Here is a 23,000-nt window from a genome sequence, read left to right as displayed (position 1 = left end):
TACTGCCACACTTCAATCTCTAGCGACGTCCTTGCTCAAGAATTCTCTCAGCTAAACATAAATTTAGTTGTTTTACCTTAACTGTTTAAAGTTTACATTTTACTACAGCTGATCAGCATGTAAAATCATAAAAAAATGTTCATTTTTAAAACACTAGCCAGTTCGTCTGAAAGGTAGAAATAAATGCACACTCGTAAAATCGTAAAGCAGATATAATAAGAAAGTAAATTTTCCTTTGCAAATATGCAGTGCTGTACGTTTAAGGGATAACCTGTATTAATTCCCTATTTATAAATAATACACTCTTGAAATTTTGACCTGTATTTTATTTTGTATCGTACAGGCCAAAAATGAAGTGGTCAATCAGACGTTGGTGGAAACAGAACCCACAACCTTAGACATGCACTACACACCTCAAAGTTTTTGCACTACCTGGATTACTGAGCTAATATGCTTTTACAATCCAAGAGATGCTTGTTGTTTAAAATGGCCTAACATCGAAGGTCATCGGCCCTAACCCCAGAGAAAGTATGGAAGGAACGTGCATACTGTCTCTAACGATTATCGCTATTGCTCTGAAGAATACACACACGGCTACGAAAATCATAACGGGTAAGTGGTGGCGTAGTTTGGGTCACATAGATATCAGCTTGTATTCGGGAGATAGTGGGTTCGACCCCCATTGTCCACAGCCCTGAAGACGGTTTTCCGTGGTTTCCTATTTTCAAACCAGGTCGCTTCCTTCCCATTCCTGGCCGTTTTCTATCCCGTAGTTGCCAGAATACCAATTTGTGCGACATGAAATAAATTTAAAAAAACTAAAATCCTAACACATTCCTTGGTAAAGTGTACAGTATCATCCTATCAAACCTGGAAATCATAATTAGCGTCTCAATACGTTGTGCACTGAGGCTAGCTCTGATCCTTCGTAGCATTCTGTCCACCAGTTGGGTGAAGTTGTCCTGCTCTGTCCTGTCTCATTCTTAGACAGCAGTCTTCCGCGTGCCTGAGTCTGAGTATCACCTGTTCCAGAATTCGGGAGGTAGTGCGTTCGAACATTACTCTCGGCATGGTTTCCCATTTTCGCACCAGAAAAATACTCTTGCTGTGCATTAATTAAGGCACGGTCACTTCCTTCCAACACTTAGCCCTTTCCTATTCCGTCGTCTGTTTCGGTACGACGTAGAGTAAATTGAAAATGTACTTATTCATTCTGGCTAAATTTATGAATTATGTGCATAAAACACTGGGAAATCGTTTCTTTTCTACATTGAGTGGTATTTATTTCCTTAGAGAAATATGGTCAATTTTGTACCTCTAGTGAAAGGTTTAGCAGACACATACGAACTGATCATATTCCGATTATCTCACCACAATCAATATTCATTTTATAATGTTCTTTGATTTCTCAGGTCCATCTTTAGTGACATACAAAGTTTCCTGTAATCAGCCTAATTATCATAGCTAACTTCAACTATATCAATATAAAGGCAGCCATATAATGAGACATGTAAGAAATACCAGTCTTTATACAGGCAGTCCCTCCGAAAAAAAAAATGTTTGCGTTTCATTGGCTTGGCTGACTTATTTGTAATGGCAAATACTGACTAGATAAAGAAAACAAATGGAAACTACATCAAAACTCATTTCCCTAGTATAGCTGTTCTACAACGCTTCGGTTGAAGACTAAACAAACAAACACACATAATTCCTAGAATCATTGAAAGTTACAAGGTCATTGGAAAGCCAACAAAGGCTTTCTGAGCCGCTGAAGAGTGTCCGCAATTCTTTCTTCTAGAACCATTGTTCCAATACAATTCAATACGGTAACTAACCAATTCTGAAATTAAAAATAATAAACTCGTATCATCCTGAGGTGGTGCGGCTCTTTTCGGACACACCTCCTATGGAGCCCTCCTGTCTTTCTGACAGTACTGGAAATCGAATCCGGGCCCCTGAGGACGACAGCTAACACACATCCCGAAGTGATACAGCTCTTTTGAAGCACACCTCGAATGGAGGTGAGCTGTATGTACCATTTTAATTACATAGCAGCCATGCTGCCATTCTGTAATTTGTGGTAGTAACAGGAATCGAACGCGAGCCCAGAGAACGGCAGCTATAGTAATAGCGTTCACCGTTATGCTATGGAGGTGGACAATTTTGAAAGAAAAGTCTGGTTCCCTGGTTTAATGAACAGGATAGTGATCTTCGATTCAGAGGATCCTGGGTTTGATTTATGGGCCAGGCAGGTGATTTTAGCCTGGACCACTGTATTTGTCTTAGTACGCACCGCTTCATTCATATAAAACACAATACTCTACCGTCCGCCACAGAAAAACATAACAGTCAATACACCCCCTCAACCCCGGGTTGGCCAAGTCCACACGTGCTACTCACATCGTACCCACGACATCACCAGGTGTAAGAAAAGTGGTGGAAGAAGGTAGGAAAATACATTTTTAAATAACTATTTCTGACATATTCTCTAATAATTATACATATTTTAATTATTTATCTTTTCTATAGATTTCAGTTGCACAGTCAGTTATCCATTGCCCTTCTGCCCCCAAGATTGTATTTGAGGGTTTGTTAAATGAGACAGCTCCAGGTCGATAGCTTCCGACATGTTAACTCCTGTGGACAAAATCCTGACCAACCGTCTGCAGCAGTTGAAGATCCTTTAAACAAATGATATCATTACTATCTCTTTCTTTGCTGAATTATTCAGCAATTTTCGATGTACTTACTTATCTTTGGAACTGTCCAGACTCCGTGCCGTGAAGAAGATCTGATTAATCAGTTCTAAAAGGACATGATAACAAGCGCTTTTATTGGGAAGGACTGGTTAGCCAATAAGGCTGTTACTTTCCCACCACCTGAGATAAAGTTTGTTATCATGTAAGCTAATGAGATCCTGAAATGAGCTAGTGAATGTACCAACAATTAATGAGGGTCTGTGTAACAGTTGTACCTCTAGACAAATCTAGCATTAAGTGAATGCAGGAGTGAGCTCAGGGGATGGAATAAGAAAAAGCTGCAAGTGTACTGTTTGAGACATTGATATATGGTTCTATTACAGTGATGGTAGCTTTCTGGAGACCGTTTGCCGGACCTTGGAATATTTCTCTAGATTAATGCCCTTGCGAGTGAATCATAAAAAAGAGAAAACATAGCAATTTCCTTCGGCTCGCATAAATGCCACATCCATCTTCATGTAAGAAAGAATACTCTACAGTATATTTAACATAAACCTTTGAAATCGCTCTGTTGAAGAATTCTGTACCGTTAAAGGAAGTGGAGTAATAAGTATACTTGTTCGAGAATAGAGTGAATTTTCACCCATTGAGAAAATAAACATCCTAAGTGGATTTAGAACTTGAAATATCAACAACGTTCACATATTTTAGATTTCAATCCCATAGAATAATTTAGAATTTCCAGATCATACTGATGTAAAATTTGTTTACAAACTTAATCCGGAATGAAACTTTTGAAGGTTACAAATTTATCGTTCAATATTTCTGCACGTTTCAAATGTTTCTATTGAAAGACCTGATTTTGGAAACAACTCGACCATTTGGACTGTAGTTTCACGATTTAGTAAATATAGCTTCATTCGTTGCGTTAATGGTATTGTCATAATGCATATAGATCGCTAGAATGAATTAATTGTTTGGTAATTCAGTGCATCAGTGCATTAGCATTTGTAACGAATAGCTTGATCACAGTTTATAAGATTTAATATTCTCAACATACATGTGCCTATATCATACAAACTGACGAGATAATAGTTTGAGAAATGTTGTCAGTTCGTTAGGATAATTAATATTAGACACCGAACGAAAAATCGCAGCATTATCCGAATTACGCAAATTCATATTATAAGCGTACCCCTCAAAAATGTTCAGGTTAATAGGAAATCAGGTCTGTGAAAGTATACTAGATGGCAAATTCATATCAAAATAGTTCAAACTTTCTGCTGGATAAGATTCAGTCAGGTATACAAGGACAGAAACACTGATGAGACGGGACAATCCAATTCCCCTTAACCTTTGCAGCATGCTGCTGAACTTATAACTCAATACATTATTGGAGAAATTGGACAGATATTTTTATGGCATCATCTCGTTATTTCCTTGCAAGTTCTTTTGACATTTGAAAAGGAATTAACTAATTATGTGATGATAAATCATAGAAGTTGCCACAAGGAAAATATTGACGAAACAGAAGAGCAAAGTACTAAATACGCACGTATATAAAAATGCTTACATAATACACTCATGAGCAATTGAATTAGAGGTAGCTGTCTGTAGTTCGTAGCACCCATTTTTGCCTTGATGACGGTGACGATGTGGCGTGGCATGGACTCAATAAGACACCGGAAGTGTTGGGGAGCTATACTGATCATCCATGATAACTGCACAGCCTACCATAATCCACGAAGATTGGTTGGAGCAGAGTCCCTCCCGACAGCATCACAGATGTGCTGAACGGGATTGAGATCGGGGCTCATCGGGGTCAGGTAAGCTTCTTCACATCCGTGATGTGATCATCGAACCAGTCGGCTACAATTCGGGAGCGATGGGCTGGAGAGCTGTCTTGTTGTAGGTACAGATCACCTGTAGGGTGCTGGAGGTGCATATGATCTGTCAACATGTTGCTGAAACGTTCACCGGTGAGAGACGATGTCAGATTTACCAGGAGTTCCATTTCATCGCACGTGAACAGCCTCCGTACAAGGATACCACCACCACAAGCCTGAACTCTGTCTTGCAGGTAAGAGGGATTCATTGCCTCATGACGCACTGGCACCCGGCCATCGACGTGTACCAACTGGTACCTCGATTCATCTGTCCAGGTTACCTTTTTCCACGAGTTGAGGGTCCAATGGTCGTGCCCTTGGCCCATGTCAGTTGTTGTACCTTGTGACGTTGTTGAGCGGAGATTCGCTCGTGGGACGACTGCATATGTACCCTCTGATGAGGAGATCGTTGTGGATAGTATGGCTACTCTCATGTCGTTGCTGCTATACTGTACAGTCTTACAATCTGAGCTAGTCCACGGCAATCCATGTCATCAACGCGTCGTACACCATGCCAGTTGATCCTGGCTTCCGTAGTTTTGCCCTAATTCGACGTACTCACTGCACACTCTTGATACGGTGGTCCTTGGAAAGCTGAGTGCCTGCACAACTTCCGAGATGTAGTGGCCCGTATGTTTGACGCCGACAATCTGGCCGCAATCAAATGGGCTGAGGATGTCTTACCCACCCTGTAATCAACTCTTACTCATACCGCCAGTGCGAGGTCTGACGTCCTCGTTGTTACACACCAACCCCTCCTATTACAGTAGACGGGGCGAGCATAGCAACATTTCCCCATTACGACAGCTAGCTCTAATTCAATTGCTTTTAGTGTAAAAGACATTACAACAAGATGTAAACACACATTTCTCAAGGAAAAAGGCTAATTATGGAGCATGGCCCTTGAGCCTCGTAGCGTAGTGATAGCGATGTCGTCAATTCAGGTCAGGTTCAGCATAAAATTGCGCAAGAAATTTAATCATCGTACCGACAAAACCATTCATGAGTCCATGGGCAGCGATATAGAGCAGCTGTTCAGTTGGCTGGTTGGCTTCAGCCTTTATCCGTTGTACACAGGTCCTATTACACTCAGTTCCAAACATCGTGGGCTTTTTCGATTTTATTTGACTCATTCTTTCTATGTGTTTCCATTTGCAGCAGGCTTCAATCTTCCTTGAGATAATGAAGCATTTCGAAAAATTTGACAAAATTCTCAGATATTTCACAATTTTTCACATATCTAGACAAGGTTTCTCAAGAATATCATTAGAAATATCGATAGATTTCGCGTCGACGGAACGAATGATATCTCGCGGTAGGTGCACTCACATCTCAGTCCCGAATTATACTAATTTTACCACGTGCCCCGAGATCTGATTTCACAACAAAATGGCGGTTGCACGAGACGCTAGCTACTGAACTATCTGACCTTGAAATATATGTGGGTACACATCTTACACATTCCTCTTTTCAAGTTATTATATTTTGCTTGCTGATATATTGCTGGAACGAAGCCATGGCGTGTTATACATTAATAATAATAATAATAATAATAATAATAATAATAATAATAATAATAATAATAATAATAATGGCGTATGACCTCCGGGGAGGCCTGGTGCAGGTCTTTTTCTCGTAGACGGCCCATTAGGCGACCCGCATGTCTGTGAAGATGAGGGCCCTACCTAGGATGATTTATAATGCAGGATACGCTACACATATACAGCCCCCGGGTCAATGGAATTAACCAGTTACGGTTAAAATCCCCGACCCGGCCAGGAATCGTACCCTGGACACTTTGGACCAAAGACCAGCACGCTAACCATTTAGCCATGGAGCCGGACAACATATAGTCGTTGCCGGGACAAAACCTCCTATGTGATAATAATTTTGGCGGTATACTGACCACAGTACATACATTACGAAGAGCGATAATGCCCCGACAGTATTCACACAATATTGCACATACGAGGGAAGTACCCCAGCTCGAACGGCTAAAACCGACAGAATGTGGGCTTAAAGTATACAGTTGTACGTATGTCAATAGCTATTAAGGCCATTAATCTGTAAAAGTACGTTTTCGGTCGCCAGAGCCACCTGAGAGTCAGTGCACAGGCCTGGCTGCATTGAAGCTGTACACGCAATACCTGTTAGTAGCAGTGTGTCGTAGTATAGGACACACACAATCGTCCGACATGAGTAGGTGGAAGCCAATCAACCCTGTGAATGTTGTGAAGTTGCTTCTCGAAAAGGTACGCCGATGCTACACACTGGATAGTGAAAATGTAAGTGGAGTGGAGGATGGGCCATTTGCATGCATGTTATATGATATCATAACGCAGAAATACAATGGATCTGTAACAGAACTACATACCGACACATTGGAGAGTAATGGTGACTGTGAGGCGGACGGCGTAGAAGAAACAGCACATGAGTATGAGGGTTCAAACCGTACCGACAATCCAGCAACGAAAGGAACTACATGTGACAGTGATTTCGCTCCTTCACCCCCAAAACGTGTACGAACAAGTGTGATACGGAGTACTGATGACCGAACATTGGACAACATTTATGAGGATTATTATAATCGCGGTTACAATTCTTATCAGAAACTAATGAAGCGTTATAGCTGCATTAGATCGAAATCAAACTGCAAGGTAATTTTAGATCATGTGACGCGCAAAAGGCAAGACCCATGTCTTTTCAAGGGAAAAAAAACATTAACGCTGAAGTCTTTAAAAGAGTCTGTAAAAGCACAAATTGGCAGAGCTGGAGATAATGGATCAGTGGTCCACTACTGGCACATTCAAGCATGGGCTCTGGAAGCCGCTAGAGCTGTTTCTCTGGACAATGTTTAGGCTTCGTTGCATTTTGTCAGGGCCTTCAAAGACGAATATAATATTTCGTCCAGACATCTCACTATGTTCATGGCTCGCAAAGAAATTGAATAAGACCATGTTATTACACAAACAGCAGAAACATTTGTGGCAGACGTGAATATGTTTATTCAAGACGGGAATATAATGAAGGAATGCGTGTGGAATAGTGATCAGAGCCAATTTGTTTATGAACTGACGTCTTCTGCAACACTTTCAAAGAGAGGAGAAAATCAACAGTTGGTCTAGTACAGTCTGTGCATAGTTCTACGCATAGTTACACAATTGATGCGGCTGTGTCCTTGAATGGCAAATTAGCGAACACATTTTAATTTGTCTGCAGGAAAAGGATGGAACGTTTGGTCCACAGGTTGCAAAGAAACTGACAGCAATGCGTCCACGGAACGTCCGTGTTGAAGCGAGTAAAAGTGGAAAAATGAATAGAACACATATGAAGAGCTTCTTTAATTCGGTCCTCGCTGAACATGTTGGTGAGAGAGGTCTACTTTTTTGCGATTCCTGGTCAGGGCACAATGTCTACAACGTCACTGAAGAATGTTTTCCGAATAAATATATTACATTAAAGATACTGCCAAACTTTGGATGTATATTCTTTAGGGAATACAAGCTCTATGTCATATCCCTTGTTGATTTTGTACGTTTGCAAATAGATACAATGCAGGCCACGTTACATGATCGATACTTCATCATCCGTCTTCACTCCGTCATCTTAAACCAACTATCTGCACCGAGATACAGACCTATGTTATCATACGCATCGCAAAAAGCAGGTTATGATGTGGATGTTCCTGTTGCTTCGTTTGATAATGTGACCACCGTGGCATTTGAGTTTGGACTATTGCAATGCGGGAACATTGTAAATAATGTAGTATGTCTACATGTTGCCCTCGTTAAGTGTGCATACTGTTCCATTCCGCTGTGTTTTAATCACTTCATTGAAACTCCACATTTACACTTCGACGTGGAATAAAGGACAGCACAGTATCTTCTATTGTGGGAAAGAGGACTATGTCAACACAGTACTGCATGTGTTAAGAGTTCTTATTGCAAGCACGTGTTCAACCTTTTGCCAGATGATACTTCACCACATCTGTTTCTTGTTACTCTAATGGTCTGAAGTGCCCCTTGCACGGTAGTTTCTGCTGCGAATTGTGTTTCTGCAATATTTGTACGCCGTAACGTCCGAACATTGATTGTACACTAATGCGGGGTTTTACAGATAAATGCCTTTGATGGGTAGCAGAACAGACATATCTTCGTATGTTAAGCGCACATCTAGTCGGTTTTAGCCGTTCAAGCAAGAGTACTTCCCTCGTTAGAACATTGGCCGGAAAGATTCTGTCATCTAAGGTGCAATGTTGTGTGAATACTGTCAAGGTATTATCGCTCTTAATAACGTATGTGCTGCGGGTCAGTATATCTCCAAAAATATTATCACATATGAGGTTTTGTCCCGGCAACGACGATATACCTTATTCCATATTGCAGTACAGGTTACCGGGCGAGTTGGCCGTGCGTGTAGAGGCGCGCGGCTGTGAGCTTGCATCCGGGAGATAGTAGGTTCGAATCCCACTATCGGCAGCCCTGAAGATGGTTTTCCGTGGTTTCCCATTTTCAAACCAGGTAAATGCTGGGGCTGTACCTTAATTAAGGCCACGGCCGCTTCCTTCCAACTCCTAGGCCTTTCCTATCCCATCGTCGCCATAAGACCTATCTGTGTCGGTGCGACGTAAAACCCCTAGCAGTACAGGTTTGTGATCATACGCAGATTCTTGAATAGAGAGAGATATTTATTAAAGAAATAAATCATCCGCCCTCCAGTGAAGGTGACCATTCGGATCCGGAATACAGTTACAATTTCAATGGAGTTTAAATATATCAAAAATGGAAATTTCATCGTTAATGCTGTTATCTTCCTTTCTCCTGGGTTAGTGGGGGAAGAATGTAAGTCACGTTCTCAGGTAGAGATGGAAATGAATGGTTTGCACAGAGTCCCTCAGTATCTGTATTACTATATTTTTCTAACTCGCAGAATGGAAATTTCAAATTTAGTAGGAAGGTCGATGTCTGACTAGGGAGGGTGCCTCTTGCTCCGAATAGCAGGCATTTGACAATCTACCGATCGATAGGTATTTTATACTTAGATGACAGGTAAGGCAAGCACGGAACATAAATAGCTTGCTTTTCTAGGTCCACGTCCCGAGCCTGATTAAGGTCTCTTTCAAAATGAATGGTGGGATTAAAGACCATTGCTTTCATGTCCTTTCTGTTGATGGCTATGATGTCAGTCCTCCGATTAGCGTCATCGGTAGAGATGCAGTGAACCTCCTCGTGCACCTCCCATCCACGCTTTCTCAAGCCTTGAGCAATCGACGTTCTTACACGATGGTGGCGATGGTTGCGCACTAGCTCAGTGCTCCGGCAAGAACCAAGCACATATCCATCCAAGGGCTTCTGTCTCGTTACAGCCATTTTGGCGGCAACGGTTTGTGTTGAATGACCTGCCGGGAACCGACCTGACTGCGGTGAGGTTGCATGACATCTACACTGCATTTATGCATTCAGAATAGGACAGAGGTGATTTATAATTAATTTGATTTAGGACAGTCTGAATATGAAACTACTCCCTTTCCTTTATATGGTAGCTGGCACTACGACTGAAAGGATCGATTTATCATAACTTCACGCAGTTTTCTTCCGTCAGTCTTTGGGGGAAGACTTTCTTTCTGTATGTCAACTCTGTGGAGGGCCATACCTTGTTCTTCAGGTAACTTCCTTACGTATGGCAGATGAACGTCCTGAACATGGAGTAAGCGATCACAAATATTGTGCTGCTGTATACTGACTTCCCATTCAGCGCAAATTATTCCTATCCCTTTCACCTTTCTGGCAATATAGAGCATCGAATTTGGAGTATCATTTGGCAGCATCGTTATTTCTTTTACAGAACTTCTTGTAAATTAGTCCAGATCTTTTGGAAAAGGGTTTGATAGTTGTGTCAGAGGGGCACATTGTAGAGGATAGATAATAATAATAATAATAATCGTATGGCCTCAGCTACCGTTTGCAGACATTTCGAATTGACGCCATCTGGCTGTCTGCTCGTCAATTTCGACGTTCCGGTTTACTCTGTCTGCCATCTAGCGGACCTAGAGTAAACCGGATCTCTCTTGGGCGTCTATGGCTGAGATTTAATTAATTTTGTCGGGTAAATACCAAATGTATCACCAGAGATCTTTTACATGCCGACATCGTACGACATGGAGTGTCGAATGGACTTTTTTCCGCCCTTCAAAAATCCGACTACCTCTGCCGGGTTTGAACCCGCTATCTTGGGATCCGGAGGCCGACACTCTACCACGGATCCACAGAGGCAGCTAGAGGATAGATCAAACCGGGCCAAACAAACACGTTAATAATCTTGATTTTTGCTCTGGTTTTAGAAGTTTTGTTTCTACCAGATTATTTCAGTCAGAAGTTATTGGCTTATTAGTTTATGTCTGTCAAAAGAAAACTCGTTGTTGAAGTCAACTCCTAAATACTTGATTCGTTCATTGTTTGCTTTTATCGATGGGATTATTGATGCTTCTAGTGTAGTGACGTTTCCTGCAGTTAATTTTTCTTTGTTCAGGATTATAGAATTGCTTTTAAGAGGTTGGATATGTAAACAATTTACTGCAAAGCTACTTTCAGATAAATTTAACAAGGTAGTAGCATCACTTTGGTTTTGCTGAGTTTGACTAGGTCATCTGCGCAAGCAAATGAGGATAACGGCGGTAAATCATCAGATAAAATATAGCCATAACGTTGACATATGTCATGGTCAGTGAGATTTTGCATTACAGTTTTAATTGCTAAATTAAACAGCAATGGTAATCTAGGGGACCCTCGACCTACACCCACTTTATTTCGATGGGATTTGATTTCTTAAGGTCAGCTTAAACTTGTACTGTGTTCCTTGTAAGAAATGCTTCTATTAGTCTACATAAGTTTGGAGGAATTTCAGATTGTCGAAGAGATCCTTTGATATGTTCATGGCCGACAGAGTCAAATGCTTTTGTGACGTCTAAGAAATGACGCAACAATGCTTTGTGTTACTTTTCGCATCCTGGAGACGACCATTCACGAGGGAAGCGTTGACTTGAGTTCCAGGTAAAGGCACGAAGCCACGCTGATGAGGACTTAATGTGACATATGAACGCAGTCTCATATCAAATAGCACTTGTTCAGTTATTCTAGTAACCACCGAAATATATCGTTATAGATCTCCATTCGTTAATATCATTTATATCTCCACCCTTATGTATTAAAATTGTTCTGGCCATTTTGAGTTATGTAGGTACGTAGGAAAAATGAAGCATCGTGTTGATGAGTAATGTCAGAAATTTAGTAACCTTGAGGTGCCGTAATACACGAACTGTAATTTGATCTGGTCCTGGTGAGATGTCAACTTTAATGTTGTATAATGCCTTATGGACTTCATCTACTGAAATCTTAACATCAGTAGGTAAGTCATTGCCTTTTTCCATAAGGGAAAGAGATGAACTGCTATTTTCGGTACCGAAAGTCCTTTCAAAATGATCCGAAATCGTAGTTATTTGGATTTTACAAGAATGGACCTTAGTAGTATTGTCCAAAATTTTGCGAGCAATTTTCCGTCTGTGATTATAGAAATTATATAGGGCTACCTCACAGGCATAAAGCTTTCTGTTTCTCTCTCGTTGCCTTTTAGACCTGCACTGTGGGTTACTAGAGGTTTCATGGTCATATTTATGATTATTTTGTAAATTTCCACTTTTGTAAATTCTAACGGCAGGAAATTGATGGCCAGGTAATTGATTTATCTCATCTGCAAAGAAATGCATAACCTCAGAATAAACGATTCCAGCTGATCAATATCACCATTTAGCATAATGCTTGAAATCCTATCCTTTCAACTCTTCATAGGATTAATGTTTTCAGTTTCATGATCAGCGACCATTGGGGTTCCTTCTATACATTCCACGGCCTTGATTAAGGTACAGTCATAGCATTTGCCTGATGTAAAAATGGGAAACGACGGGAAACCATCATTAGGGCAGCCTACATTGGTGTTTGAGCCCACTGTATCCCAAATGCATGCTTACAGCTGCTCGACCCTAACCGCATGGCTACTCGTTTGGTTTTTAGAGTCCGATGATATTCATATATGTTGATTACTCAACATAAACGCATGAGATGACAACATAATTAAGCAGTCCAATCAGAAATTGACGGTAATAGCTGCTGAAAATGACAATACATGATCGACAAAGGTACACAATGAGGTTATTTAATAAATGCACATTTCCGTAATCTGCTCAATATATATATATTAGAAGATATATAATACAAAATGAACAGTCATGTAAATAATGGTCCCTGGTGGTTATTAAGCGTAAAACTCTGTTCCATCTTTACACAGATTATTAACGTCCTAAAACTTACCTTTTAAAGCATCTAGTAAGTAAAATATATAATGTTAAATGGTTATCGCCTACAAGGAAAAAATGGAGATATAGAGTGAAATTTCACTATGAAAAAAGAAAATATAATCACCAAGGCCCGCTTTGTTATCATATAAGGGGAAGTAAACTGGAACTCATCCTTTTGATGCTGTGTCTACCATTGTACAGTTGAGAATAAGGAAGACTTGAAAATGACACAAATCTAAGCCCCACAAAATATTGAAGAAATTGGTTCTCTTGTTCCTTCACTCAGCTATAAAGGTCTTCATTATGAGAATACCACGACTCACAAAGATTCTATCCTGTCAAAAGAGCCTAAAGAATAATACATTGATAATTTTATTATTGTAAATTACTTTTGCTGTAACGTGTAGTAAAGAGCTTGGAATATCCTGCTCAATAGCATCGTGTACAAAGGAAAGAGATTGTGCGGTGGTATTGTGAGCAGTTCTGGTACCTATACTTTGGTGTGTATCTGTTATTACGTGGAGATAGAAAACTGTACACCACATGAATTCGCTAGGTACTAGAAAATTACTATTAACTAAGAAAAATCTGCTTCTCAGTCATAAAAGGTCTGAGAAAGCAATTCTCTCCACCATACTTCACTGTCTCATACTTTATTTTGAAAGTCGAGCACTATGTCTTCAGGCACGCGAATTTAAGGTCTATCCTTAGCACCAAATGATTGATATCGTCGTTACCGGGACAAAACCTCCTTTGTGATAATATTTTTTGAGATATACTGCCCCGCAGCACATACATTATGAAGAGCGAGAATGGCTTGACAATATGCTCACAATATTGCACCTTAGATGACAGAACCTTACCGGCCAAAGTTCTAAGCTAAAATATTTCACATAGGAGGTTTTGCCCCGGCAGCGACGATATACTATGTATGTGTATACAACATTGCACATAACAAGGCGAAGTGAAAAACAGGTTTCTAAAGTACTTGTGTCATGGAATATCTAACACAATATGTCCAAATGACAATTCGCCACAATCATTACGGATTAATTTTAAAACTATCTCACTGAAAAAATCAAGATCAATAACATTGAGGCAAATATTATGGAACACAAATTTTCTGGCAGGAGTAACTGTCCACAATTACGCATTCCTTTTACATATTTCACGTGTAGGCATACGATAGCAGGTATTATTTCAGTACACCACATGAATTCGTTACTAGAAAAATTCTACATTTTACAATTCGATCAGTGCTAAAGTAGATTCAGTCTATAGCCTCCACACATTCAGTACCGGTAAAGGTTCTAAATTAGAAGACAAAGGTTCGATCTCGCAGAGTACCTGGAAGTAAATTTAGGAACTATTCAGGTTCCTCTTTTTCTTTTTTTACTCTGTCTTTTTTCTTTCTTTCTTTCTGTCTTTCTTTATTATTTCAACCCTTTGATGTTACCGCTAGCTGATTTAGCTACGAGGGAGGGGTAATGAATATTTCTCTAATTTAAAACTAGCAACATTGGAATTCATACAGCTTACAAAGGTTAAGAGTATTTAAACAAATATTTGTACGGTTGACTCTAATTCATCACCATTTATGTAATAACTAGTAGAACTGTGTAAGCTAGTCTTTGACACTCGAAATTACTGGAGCCAGGAAACCTGCCTGTCAAGGGGAGTATGGTCGGAACGCGCCAAGGGACTTCACGAGCGAGAAGAGGCCATACTTCGATAATGCCGATACTGCTCCATTCTCGTTACCGGAGGTGACTACGTGAACTGCGAGAGACCACTCTCTAGCCTAGTTATTTGTACGATACGATGAGCCACGCATTTACAATGCCTAACTACAACGAAATGGTACGGAATAAATGTTGGATGAAAGCTGCAGATTAATGGCCAAATTATTTGTGTAAAAGGAAGGAGCTTGGAGAAAGTTGTTTCTTTGTAAGTGAAATACTCTAGTTGTACAATGTAATGTGAATACCTTGTGTAGTTTTTTATTTATGATTAAAACCGTGGTTACGAAAGACATGCAACAGATATATGCCAGAGTAAGTTGTAGTAGCAAACATACTATACATAATTTTCTCCGACAGACCGAAGAGGAAAAGTATGTTGTATAAATAAAAAATATACTGAAGAAAATAATTTCTGATCGTTGAAGATATACAAATCTATGTGAACTGAATAAACAATTGTGTATGGCATTATTATATGTTTTCCTCTTTTCGTATCATTTTATTTTGGAGAAAGTAGACAATTTTTGTTGTGCCAAGAAGGTACTGTAATAGGTTATTAAGCCTGTTTTCCACCATATTAGAAATAAATGAATAAAAAATTGAGACATAAATAATACATAAATAAGTAAATGATATGTCTAGCTGTGCCTAATGCTATATTGTAATAAAGTCATACAAATCTGTATGATGTAACAGCAACAGGTCCTGGTTTTAGTCCAAGAGAGTTTTAGTGGCGTGAGCAGGATTATTAATCTAGTTTACTGTCTGTCCACACAGAAAACAATAAAACAGAGGATTCAGTGCTCGTATTGGAATATCAAACCACTGTGGTGAACGCGGCATGAGGGTAGCCTACTGTATACGTACTTGCTGCGACAAGGAGAACGTACACTTTATTATTCCGCTAACCAACATTTTGCTGCAAGAATTCTGGCTACCAGCTTTGTTCACTACAACCCATCAGCTATATGGAAACCTTTCCAGATCCACATGCAACAAATCGATTTTGGATGTGAGCTGTCACAATAGTAGGCCCACAATTGACTTTGTTTACCTTCATTAGGGCTTATGGCATTTCAGTGGTTTTCAACCGGAGGATGAAGGATAGTTTTGTGTATACCATTCACTGTCATCTACTGGTTCACGAACCACAAATTGTTCTTGAACTTTGCGCGAACTGCGGGAGGTCAGTGTTTATACATCCGTCATTCGTTCATATCGCAGCGATACTCTTTTCCCTACCTCGAGTCCCTACTAAATAGAAATGAGAACAATGGGTATGATAAGTACCTTATGCTCCCCTATTATACAAACCAAATACCGAATTCTGATAAAGTAGTTTTCTCTATTTCAAAATCCGGAAAAAGACTTTGACCTATTTGTGAATCTATTGCACGTTCAACCTGCAAATGAAATACTTTATTTACAGCTTCAGTTAATATAAATGCGAAATTATACGTTCTATAAACACCTACAACACGGTTAAGTTGGTATATACAAACATTTTAACTTGAAAATCACATGAAGTTAAGACAATTTGCAGCTAAACATTTTGGCCATATTTGCTTCTACTTATTTGTGCGAATAACTATTTTCACAAATGAACTATTTCAAGACAAATTATAGATCCTATTTGAATGACGAACATCTGAAAAATGCCTTTCAATGAAATAATCCCTGATTTTAGCGAATTCATTTATGTAAATGAGTATAATTAGAAGCAAAAGTTTGCAATACTTTTTGCTGTAGTCCAACGTACATGCTAAACCCCTTGATTGCAGATCGTCAACGATTGCTCCTAGCTCTTATACATGTAGAATTTTTCTTCCTCAAGAAGTGGGCTAAGATGGATTTATTATCTCACAAAGTAAGCATCAACAAGTTATAGAAGATTGGCATTAACAAAACAGATGACAGAAATGTAACATAATTGTTGGTTAGAATGAGGACTTCAGTATAACAGCTCATTGTTATTATTAATTTAACGTAAATTGCCCTTGCAGAAAATGAAAATCGATAAAAAGAACTCGATCAATCGATGCACTTGATTCGTGAAGATTCGTAATCGGATTACAAATTTTTGTGTGCTAAGGTTATCCACCGATTATAAAATACCACGTAGGATATCATCAGCCACCGAATGGACCCTTAATAGATAATATATAGGCGTGGTCAGATGGCGCTGATGTCTATGTGTAGTGTGCATTTGACGGGCATCCAGTTGAGAGTGTTTTTGCTGTGTGGCGTTGAAGTGAGGAGTGACAATTTCACCGCTCTCAAGCATGTTTTGGAAAGGCGATCAGCGTTCGTGGATTAAAATCGAGTTATTTTCGTGGCAAAAAGGCATCAGAATGTAATCGAGGATTACGTGAAGCCAGTGGCGAGAATGCATTACCGTATCGGACGGTTGCAAGACTGGTCAAGGCGTTTCATGCGGGGGAATGAGACTGCGTATTTGCATCGTACAGGACGGCCATCCATTCCTGAAGATCAGATTGACACCGGGTGTGGTCTCGTTTCCGTAGACCATCGATGGACTGTCCAGGAATCATCCGTACAGCTTGGTCTCAAATAAAAAAAATTATTTGCCTTACGTCCCAATAAATACTTTCTCGGTTTTTCGCAAACACCGAGTTGCCGGAATTTTGTCTCGCAGGAGTTCTTTTACGTGCCAATAAATCAACCGACACGAGGCTAACGTACTTGAGCACCTTCAAATACGACCGGAATGAGCCAGGATCGAACCTGCCAAGTTAGTTTCAGAGGGCCAGTGCCTCAAACGTCTGAGCCATTAAGACCAGTGGTCTCAGTCATCAAACGGTTTGGCATTTACTGATGAAAATAACGTCTTAACATGTGGAACATAGCGTCCTGTTGGGTTCCTTATCAACTCACCGACGTACAGGAATGGCACCGGAATTCATTGGCTGACAGCTATCTGGACAGATACCGCAACGAAGCAGACGCATTTCTGCACCGTATTTTCGCCATGGATTGATTGATTGATTGATTGATTGATTGATTGATTGATTGATTGATTGATTGATTGATTGATTGATTGATTGATTGATTGATTGATTGATTGATTGATTGATTGATTGATTGATTGATTGATTGATTGATTGATTGATTGATTGATTGATTGATTGATTGATTGATTGATTGATTGACGCTTTACTTATTATGGCTAGATTAGGTCTGATGATGATGCTTGTTGTTTTAAGGGGCCTAACATCGAAGGTCATCGGTCCCTAGATTAAGTCTAGATGGCCTGTTCTCACATTTAACGCGACTAATATGAGACTCCATATTATACAATATTTACGAACGTAACTTATAAATAACAAAACAGTATATCATCGTTGCCGGGACAAAACCTCCTATGTGATAATAATTTTGGAAATATACTGACCCGCAGCACATGCATCACGAAGGGCTAGAATGCCTTGACGATACTCACAAAATACTGCACCTTAGATGACAGAACCTTACCGGCCAAAGTTCTAAGCTAAAACATTTCACATAGGAGGTTTTGTCCCGCCAACGACGATATTTTTTGTTTTAACTTCAAGAGCTTCTGCTATGAGCATAACAGCGGCTAGACAGAAGAGAGATGATATGTGGCTAGAGAAAGAATCTAACGCTTTTTGGCTGCTAAAAATAGCTTCCAGAAATGCCTTACATTCACTTGACGTGGTCTCTAATGGTCCTACTCCAAAAAAGGCGGTATATGATAATTGATGTAATAGATACATCATTTCTCTGAAGTCGGTAAGAGTAGTTAATGGGACGTAAAAACAATAACATTAGATTATTAGATGCATAATTAATAATTATGGCTAATGTACACGCAGAATAAATAACCAGACACTGAACACGGTGTGTTGAAGCGTGGAAAAAGTATACCTACTAAAAGTATAATATTTTAATAAACTGAATGTAAACAAGTAAATATGATTTAGAAATCAAAGTAACTTAGAAATAACAACGAAATTATTAAGATACATAAGACGCAATAAGTACTGTACATACACTACGAATTTAATATGCGTCCGTGAGTAACACTGCGATACGTCTAAAAGTAATTCGTAGGATTAGTCACGTTCAGCCACACATTAACTCCAAACACGTGATTTAAATACATCATTGCATTCTGTATGGACCTTATATTATTACAAATTCGATTCCACACTTGGGATGTAAAGAAAGTGAACGAGTTGTCATAAATGTTAGATCTTTGGACAGGTAAGGCTAGGATATTCGTTTCGGAGGATCGAGAGATTCGATCATTGTATGAGAAAGGGTACTTAAGGGAACGTCTTAGGTAGCTGGGTTGTGAAGTGTGCAGTATTTTCAGGAGGGTATTTAAAGCGTGACAAGTGTGTCACACGCGAAAGTGATACCATGACAGACGATACTTATGTATCGCATTTAAAGTTGTCAAAAGCTTTTTAATCAATGACGTAAGCAAAGACAGTTTGTCATTACTCAATATATTGATGAAATAAAACTTAGATAGACTCCATAGCGTCCCTAGTAATGCATGTCTGATCAGGTTTTAACGAGAGCCAGCGGGCGCTTTCATATTTGTTGACACGTGTTGCAAAGGCGTGGGATCGGTTTGCGATCAGAAAACAAGAAACAGATCGCACCCTTTAATACTGCTAACATGGATGTTATAGAATACTTCTTCTTATTCTTCTTCCGCTACCGTCTTTCCCACTGCTGTGTAAATACGAGTATCATAGACTAATGTGCCGAAATATCAACTTTATTCAGACAGGTGATTTAGTAATCCATTAACCTGCAGCATATTAAGTAGAACCTTTATCGTCAAGATTTTCATCTGGCGAATAGATTGACATGTAGCTAAAGAAAGAATCCAACGCTTTCTGGCTTGAAAAAAGGGCTTCCAGAAATGCCGTACCTGTCGAACTACCGACAAAGTCTTTATTAATCTCCAAATGTGTCCCCTTTCCCTGAAAAGGGTATAATTTCTCTAATAGTGCTGAGGAATTTGTGTAACTTAGGAATTTCTTACAGTACTTCACACAAGTTGAACCTATAATACTTGCATCAAAATTATCGATCTCTATTTCTTCGTATCTGGCCGATGTTCACCTGGAGTTAGGATTTGACATCCATCCCCATATCTACTTGTTCACACTGCATGTCAATGCTTTAACAGTTCCTTCCTCAAATTTTCGTAATGGAATGCTGGGGCATGCATAAGACACAAAACTTCTAACAAAATTTTCGAATTTTAGAACATTGTATATCGTCGTTGCCGGGACAAACCTCCTATGTGATAATAGTTTTGGAGATATACTGACCCACAGCACATACATTATGAAGAGCGAGAATGCCTTGACAATACTCACCCAATATTGCACCTATGATGACAGAACCTTGCCGGCCAAAGTTCCAAGCTAAAATATTTCGTATAGGAGGTTTTGTCCCGGCAGTGACGATATGATCTTTCTACTCTGAGATTTGATCACCTCGCATGATTTCTTCGGAGGCGTTTCCATTTTATAAGGAACTCCAGTTCCGTAAAACAGTACGGAAGTAACACAAAAGACAACTGATCTCTGATGGGAATTCGCACAAAAAGATACTATTCTTAGGACAATTCACTTGCGCTGTGGCTATAATGCGCGCAGTGAGATAACAGAATGTGTCATTTAGTTCATAGCGAGTAGTTCCTAACCCTGCCGCCGGTAGACAAACGTCAGACACTTAAAACTATGAAGTTCTCTTGTTGACATGCATTACGTATAAACGATAACGTTCATTAATTGCCTTCAAATTTTATGTATTCTTTCAATAATGGTGTGAATTGCAGTATTTGCCCGTTTACTTCTTAAATTGATAATTATGTAAGCTTTTACTTAAATTATAGCAAATAACACATTATAATTCTTCTGGTTTTGTTTTTAGCAGCTGGTGGACGATGACGGCAGTGTCGAAACAGCACTCATCAATTACCTGTTTGCCAAGCAGGTAGTGAACAGGCTGCGAAGCCAGATGGACGTCAGTGATTTGCAAAGAAAACGCAGCTACTGGAAGCAGTGCGCCTTCAATGCCGTTTCCTGCTTTGGAAAGTAGATGCAGACACTTTCTGGAGTATTCTTTCCTCCCACGTAAATTACAGTTGATCTTCAAGACGATCACATAGGTGTTTTAAATGTATTGTTCCGTAATATGTTACGTTATAAGGTAGACAGTTACAAATACTCATTGTTCATACACCATTTTTAATTCATCTTACTAAGAAATGTTGTGATTATAGAAGCTTGTATTATGGTTGCTCTGCTCTGTTATTTCTAGTTACACTGGTGTTAAGAATTTATAATAAGTACATTCAATTCAATTGAAAGCCAACTGTATTCAGATTATATACATGCATGTCTTTACATTTTGTGAATATGTGGAGAAGGCACAAGACCACGGGGGTGTTGGTATTATAATAACGAAAATAACGGACTGATTATCGAAGCGGTGTTAAAATAGTTTCCCAGGGAGAATCTAACTGACGCTATAAAGTTGTACTTTGGTTTCAGGAACGAAAACGTTAATCGCAAATTTGTTAAATTTTGCTACGAAGCGACCAAATACTTCCATGCTAGTCATGAAAAGGAATTGAACAAGTTGTCAATTTCACTTTCACGACTAGATCGATTCCACTTAAAAACATATATTCTGGATCTCTTGTGCCAAATATATTGTAATCCTAAATGTGGATTTAATTGGAAAGAACAGTTCACTCAGCGATGAAACACTTCTCGCCAGTAACTTTAGCATAACATTGTTGTACCACAAATCTGTTTCTTATAATGTGTCAACAAATCTGCGGTGTTATTGATTGAATTTTGAACTGAGTTAAATTTATTGATCATAATTCGCCAGTGAGGATGAGCCCCTTCATGTAGCATTTACAATGAATACAATATTCAGAACACTTATTACAGAAAAAAAGAAGAAACTTAAAATAAAATCCTATGCTTACGCTGATGTAAGTACATATTATATTAATTTAAGTTAACAGTATGAAAAACAAACTTAAACATTTATTGAACTCTAGGCGTGTAAAACTTGAAAGAATATTTTGCTCGGATTTTGTGAAAAGTTATGGACTGACGAAGGAAATGTAACTGAACTAATTCCTCAAAGATTGCTAAAATAAGAAAAACGCTGACATTCCCAGAATTAAACGGTTGCTAATTGGTGGTTCCATCCAAAATATTTTGCAACAGAACGTCAGTTACATTCAGTTGAAAGCTTCACAATGCACGGTGATGATATAGTATAGGTGGACCTCTTAGAGCTTTATGGATACTTCCACATGTTTCTGGATGAACCTCTTAGAGATGTATGACTAATTCCTCTATTTTGATAACTCTTACGCTTATACACAGAATTGCATAATCGAAAATTAATAGCCACAAATTTACAGTCGCGGCTTTCCTCCTTAAACTTAACAGGGAAGTGCAACCTGCATCGTCTTCCTTTAATGTAATTTATTTTTAAAACTGAAGGGAGGTGGTTTATTTTATCATTATTTTCTTCCGCTTCATGCATTTTTAGTATGCATGGTCCTATTATTAAATCTATTACATCCATTATAACATGGTTAATATCGTAGTTAACCATAAGTTATGTAAGCTATCATCTCTGCACTTATGGCTGCTTAGTCTACTTAAGAATGTTATGTTACAGTTGAGTTCTTCTTGCACCGCACATATACATTTTAAAAATTGTTGTATTCACTGTTTAAAACTGAATTGTGAAAATAAAGAAATATTTTACAAATTGTTTCTTTGGTTTAATATATTATATGAAGTAAAATATAATCCCCTTTATAATTTCTCCAAACCCCAAGAAGCAATGTAGCATGTAACGGAATGCTTTTCTCAGTGGTCATGTACCCAAATACTCTATGAGTTATGAAACCTAGAATTTAACACAGCGTAAACAATATTTAATGTATATTTGTACAAGTTAAGAACTGATTTCTATTGTCACTAGAGTAATTCGAGTTTACGGAATTTTACCTTATTGTTAAAATATAAAACCAGGGTGGTATTTTTTCAATTTCCTTTCACTTACATTCAATTGACTTTTAAAGTTCAGTACACATTTTAGTCATCGTACGTTTTAACAACGATTTACGTCCAGATCCACTTTATCACTCAAAGCAAAAGCTAAGACATCTCGAAACAGCCTATAATAGCCCTAAAGCAGGCGAAGGTGATGGCTTCCACTATCCATAACTTCGGCTCTAACTTGGATAAAGGTGTTAGTGCTATTCCCGGCCTCCTTC

At 39.0% G+C, this 23,000-nt stretch overlaps 1 protein-coding gene across 1 annotated transcript in view; it reads left to right on the top strand.

The window, feature by feature from the left end:
• Window positions 1–22,480, top strand: part of LOC136863264 (prohormone-1) — a 319,028-nt gene extending 296,548 nt beyond the window's left edge. Inside the window, exon 3 of the mRNA XM_067139648.2 lies at window positions 20,621–22,480. Coding sequence (XP_066995749.2) covers window positions 20,621–20,785 — 165 coding nt within the window. The 3' untranslated portion in view covers window positions 20,786–22,480. The remainder of the gene's footprint in view (window positions 1–20,620) is intronic.
• The last annotated feature ends 520 nt before the right edge of the window (window positions 22,481–23,000 follow it).

This window comes from Anabrus simplex, chromosome 2 (assembly GCF_040414725.1).
Source record: "Anabrus simplex isolate iqAnaSimp1 chromosome 2, ASM4041472v1, whole genome shotgun sequence".
Taxonomy (NCBI): Eukaryota; Metazoa; Arthropoda; class Insecta; order Orthoptera; family Tettigoniidae; genus Anabrus; species Anabrus simplex.
Note: the sequence above shows the minus strand (reverse complement) of the source record. Positions and strands in the feature narration are given on the sequence as shown.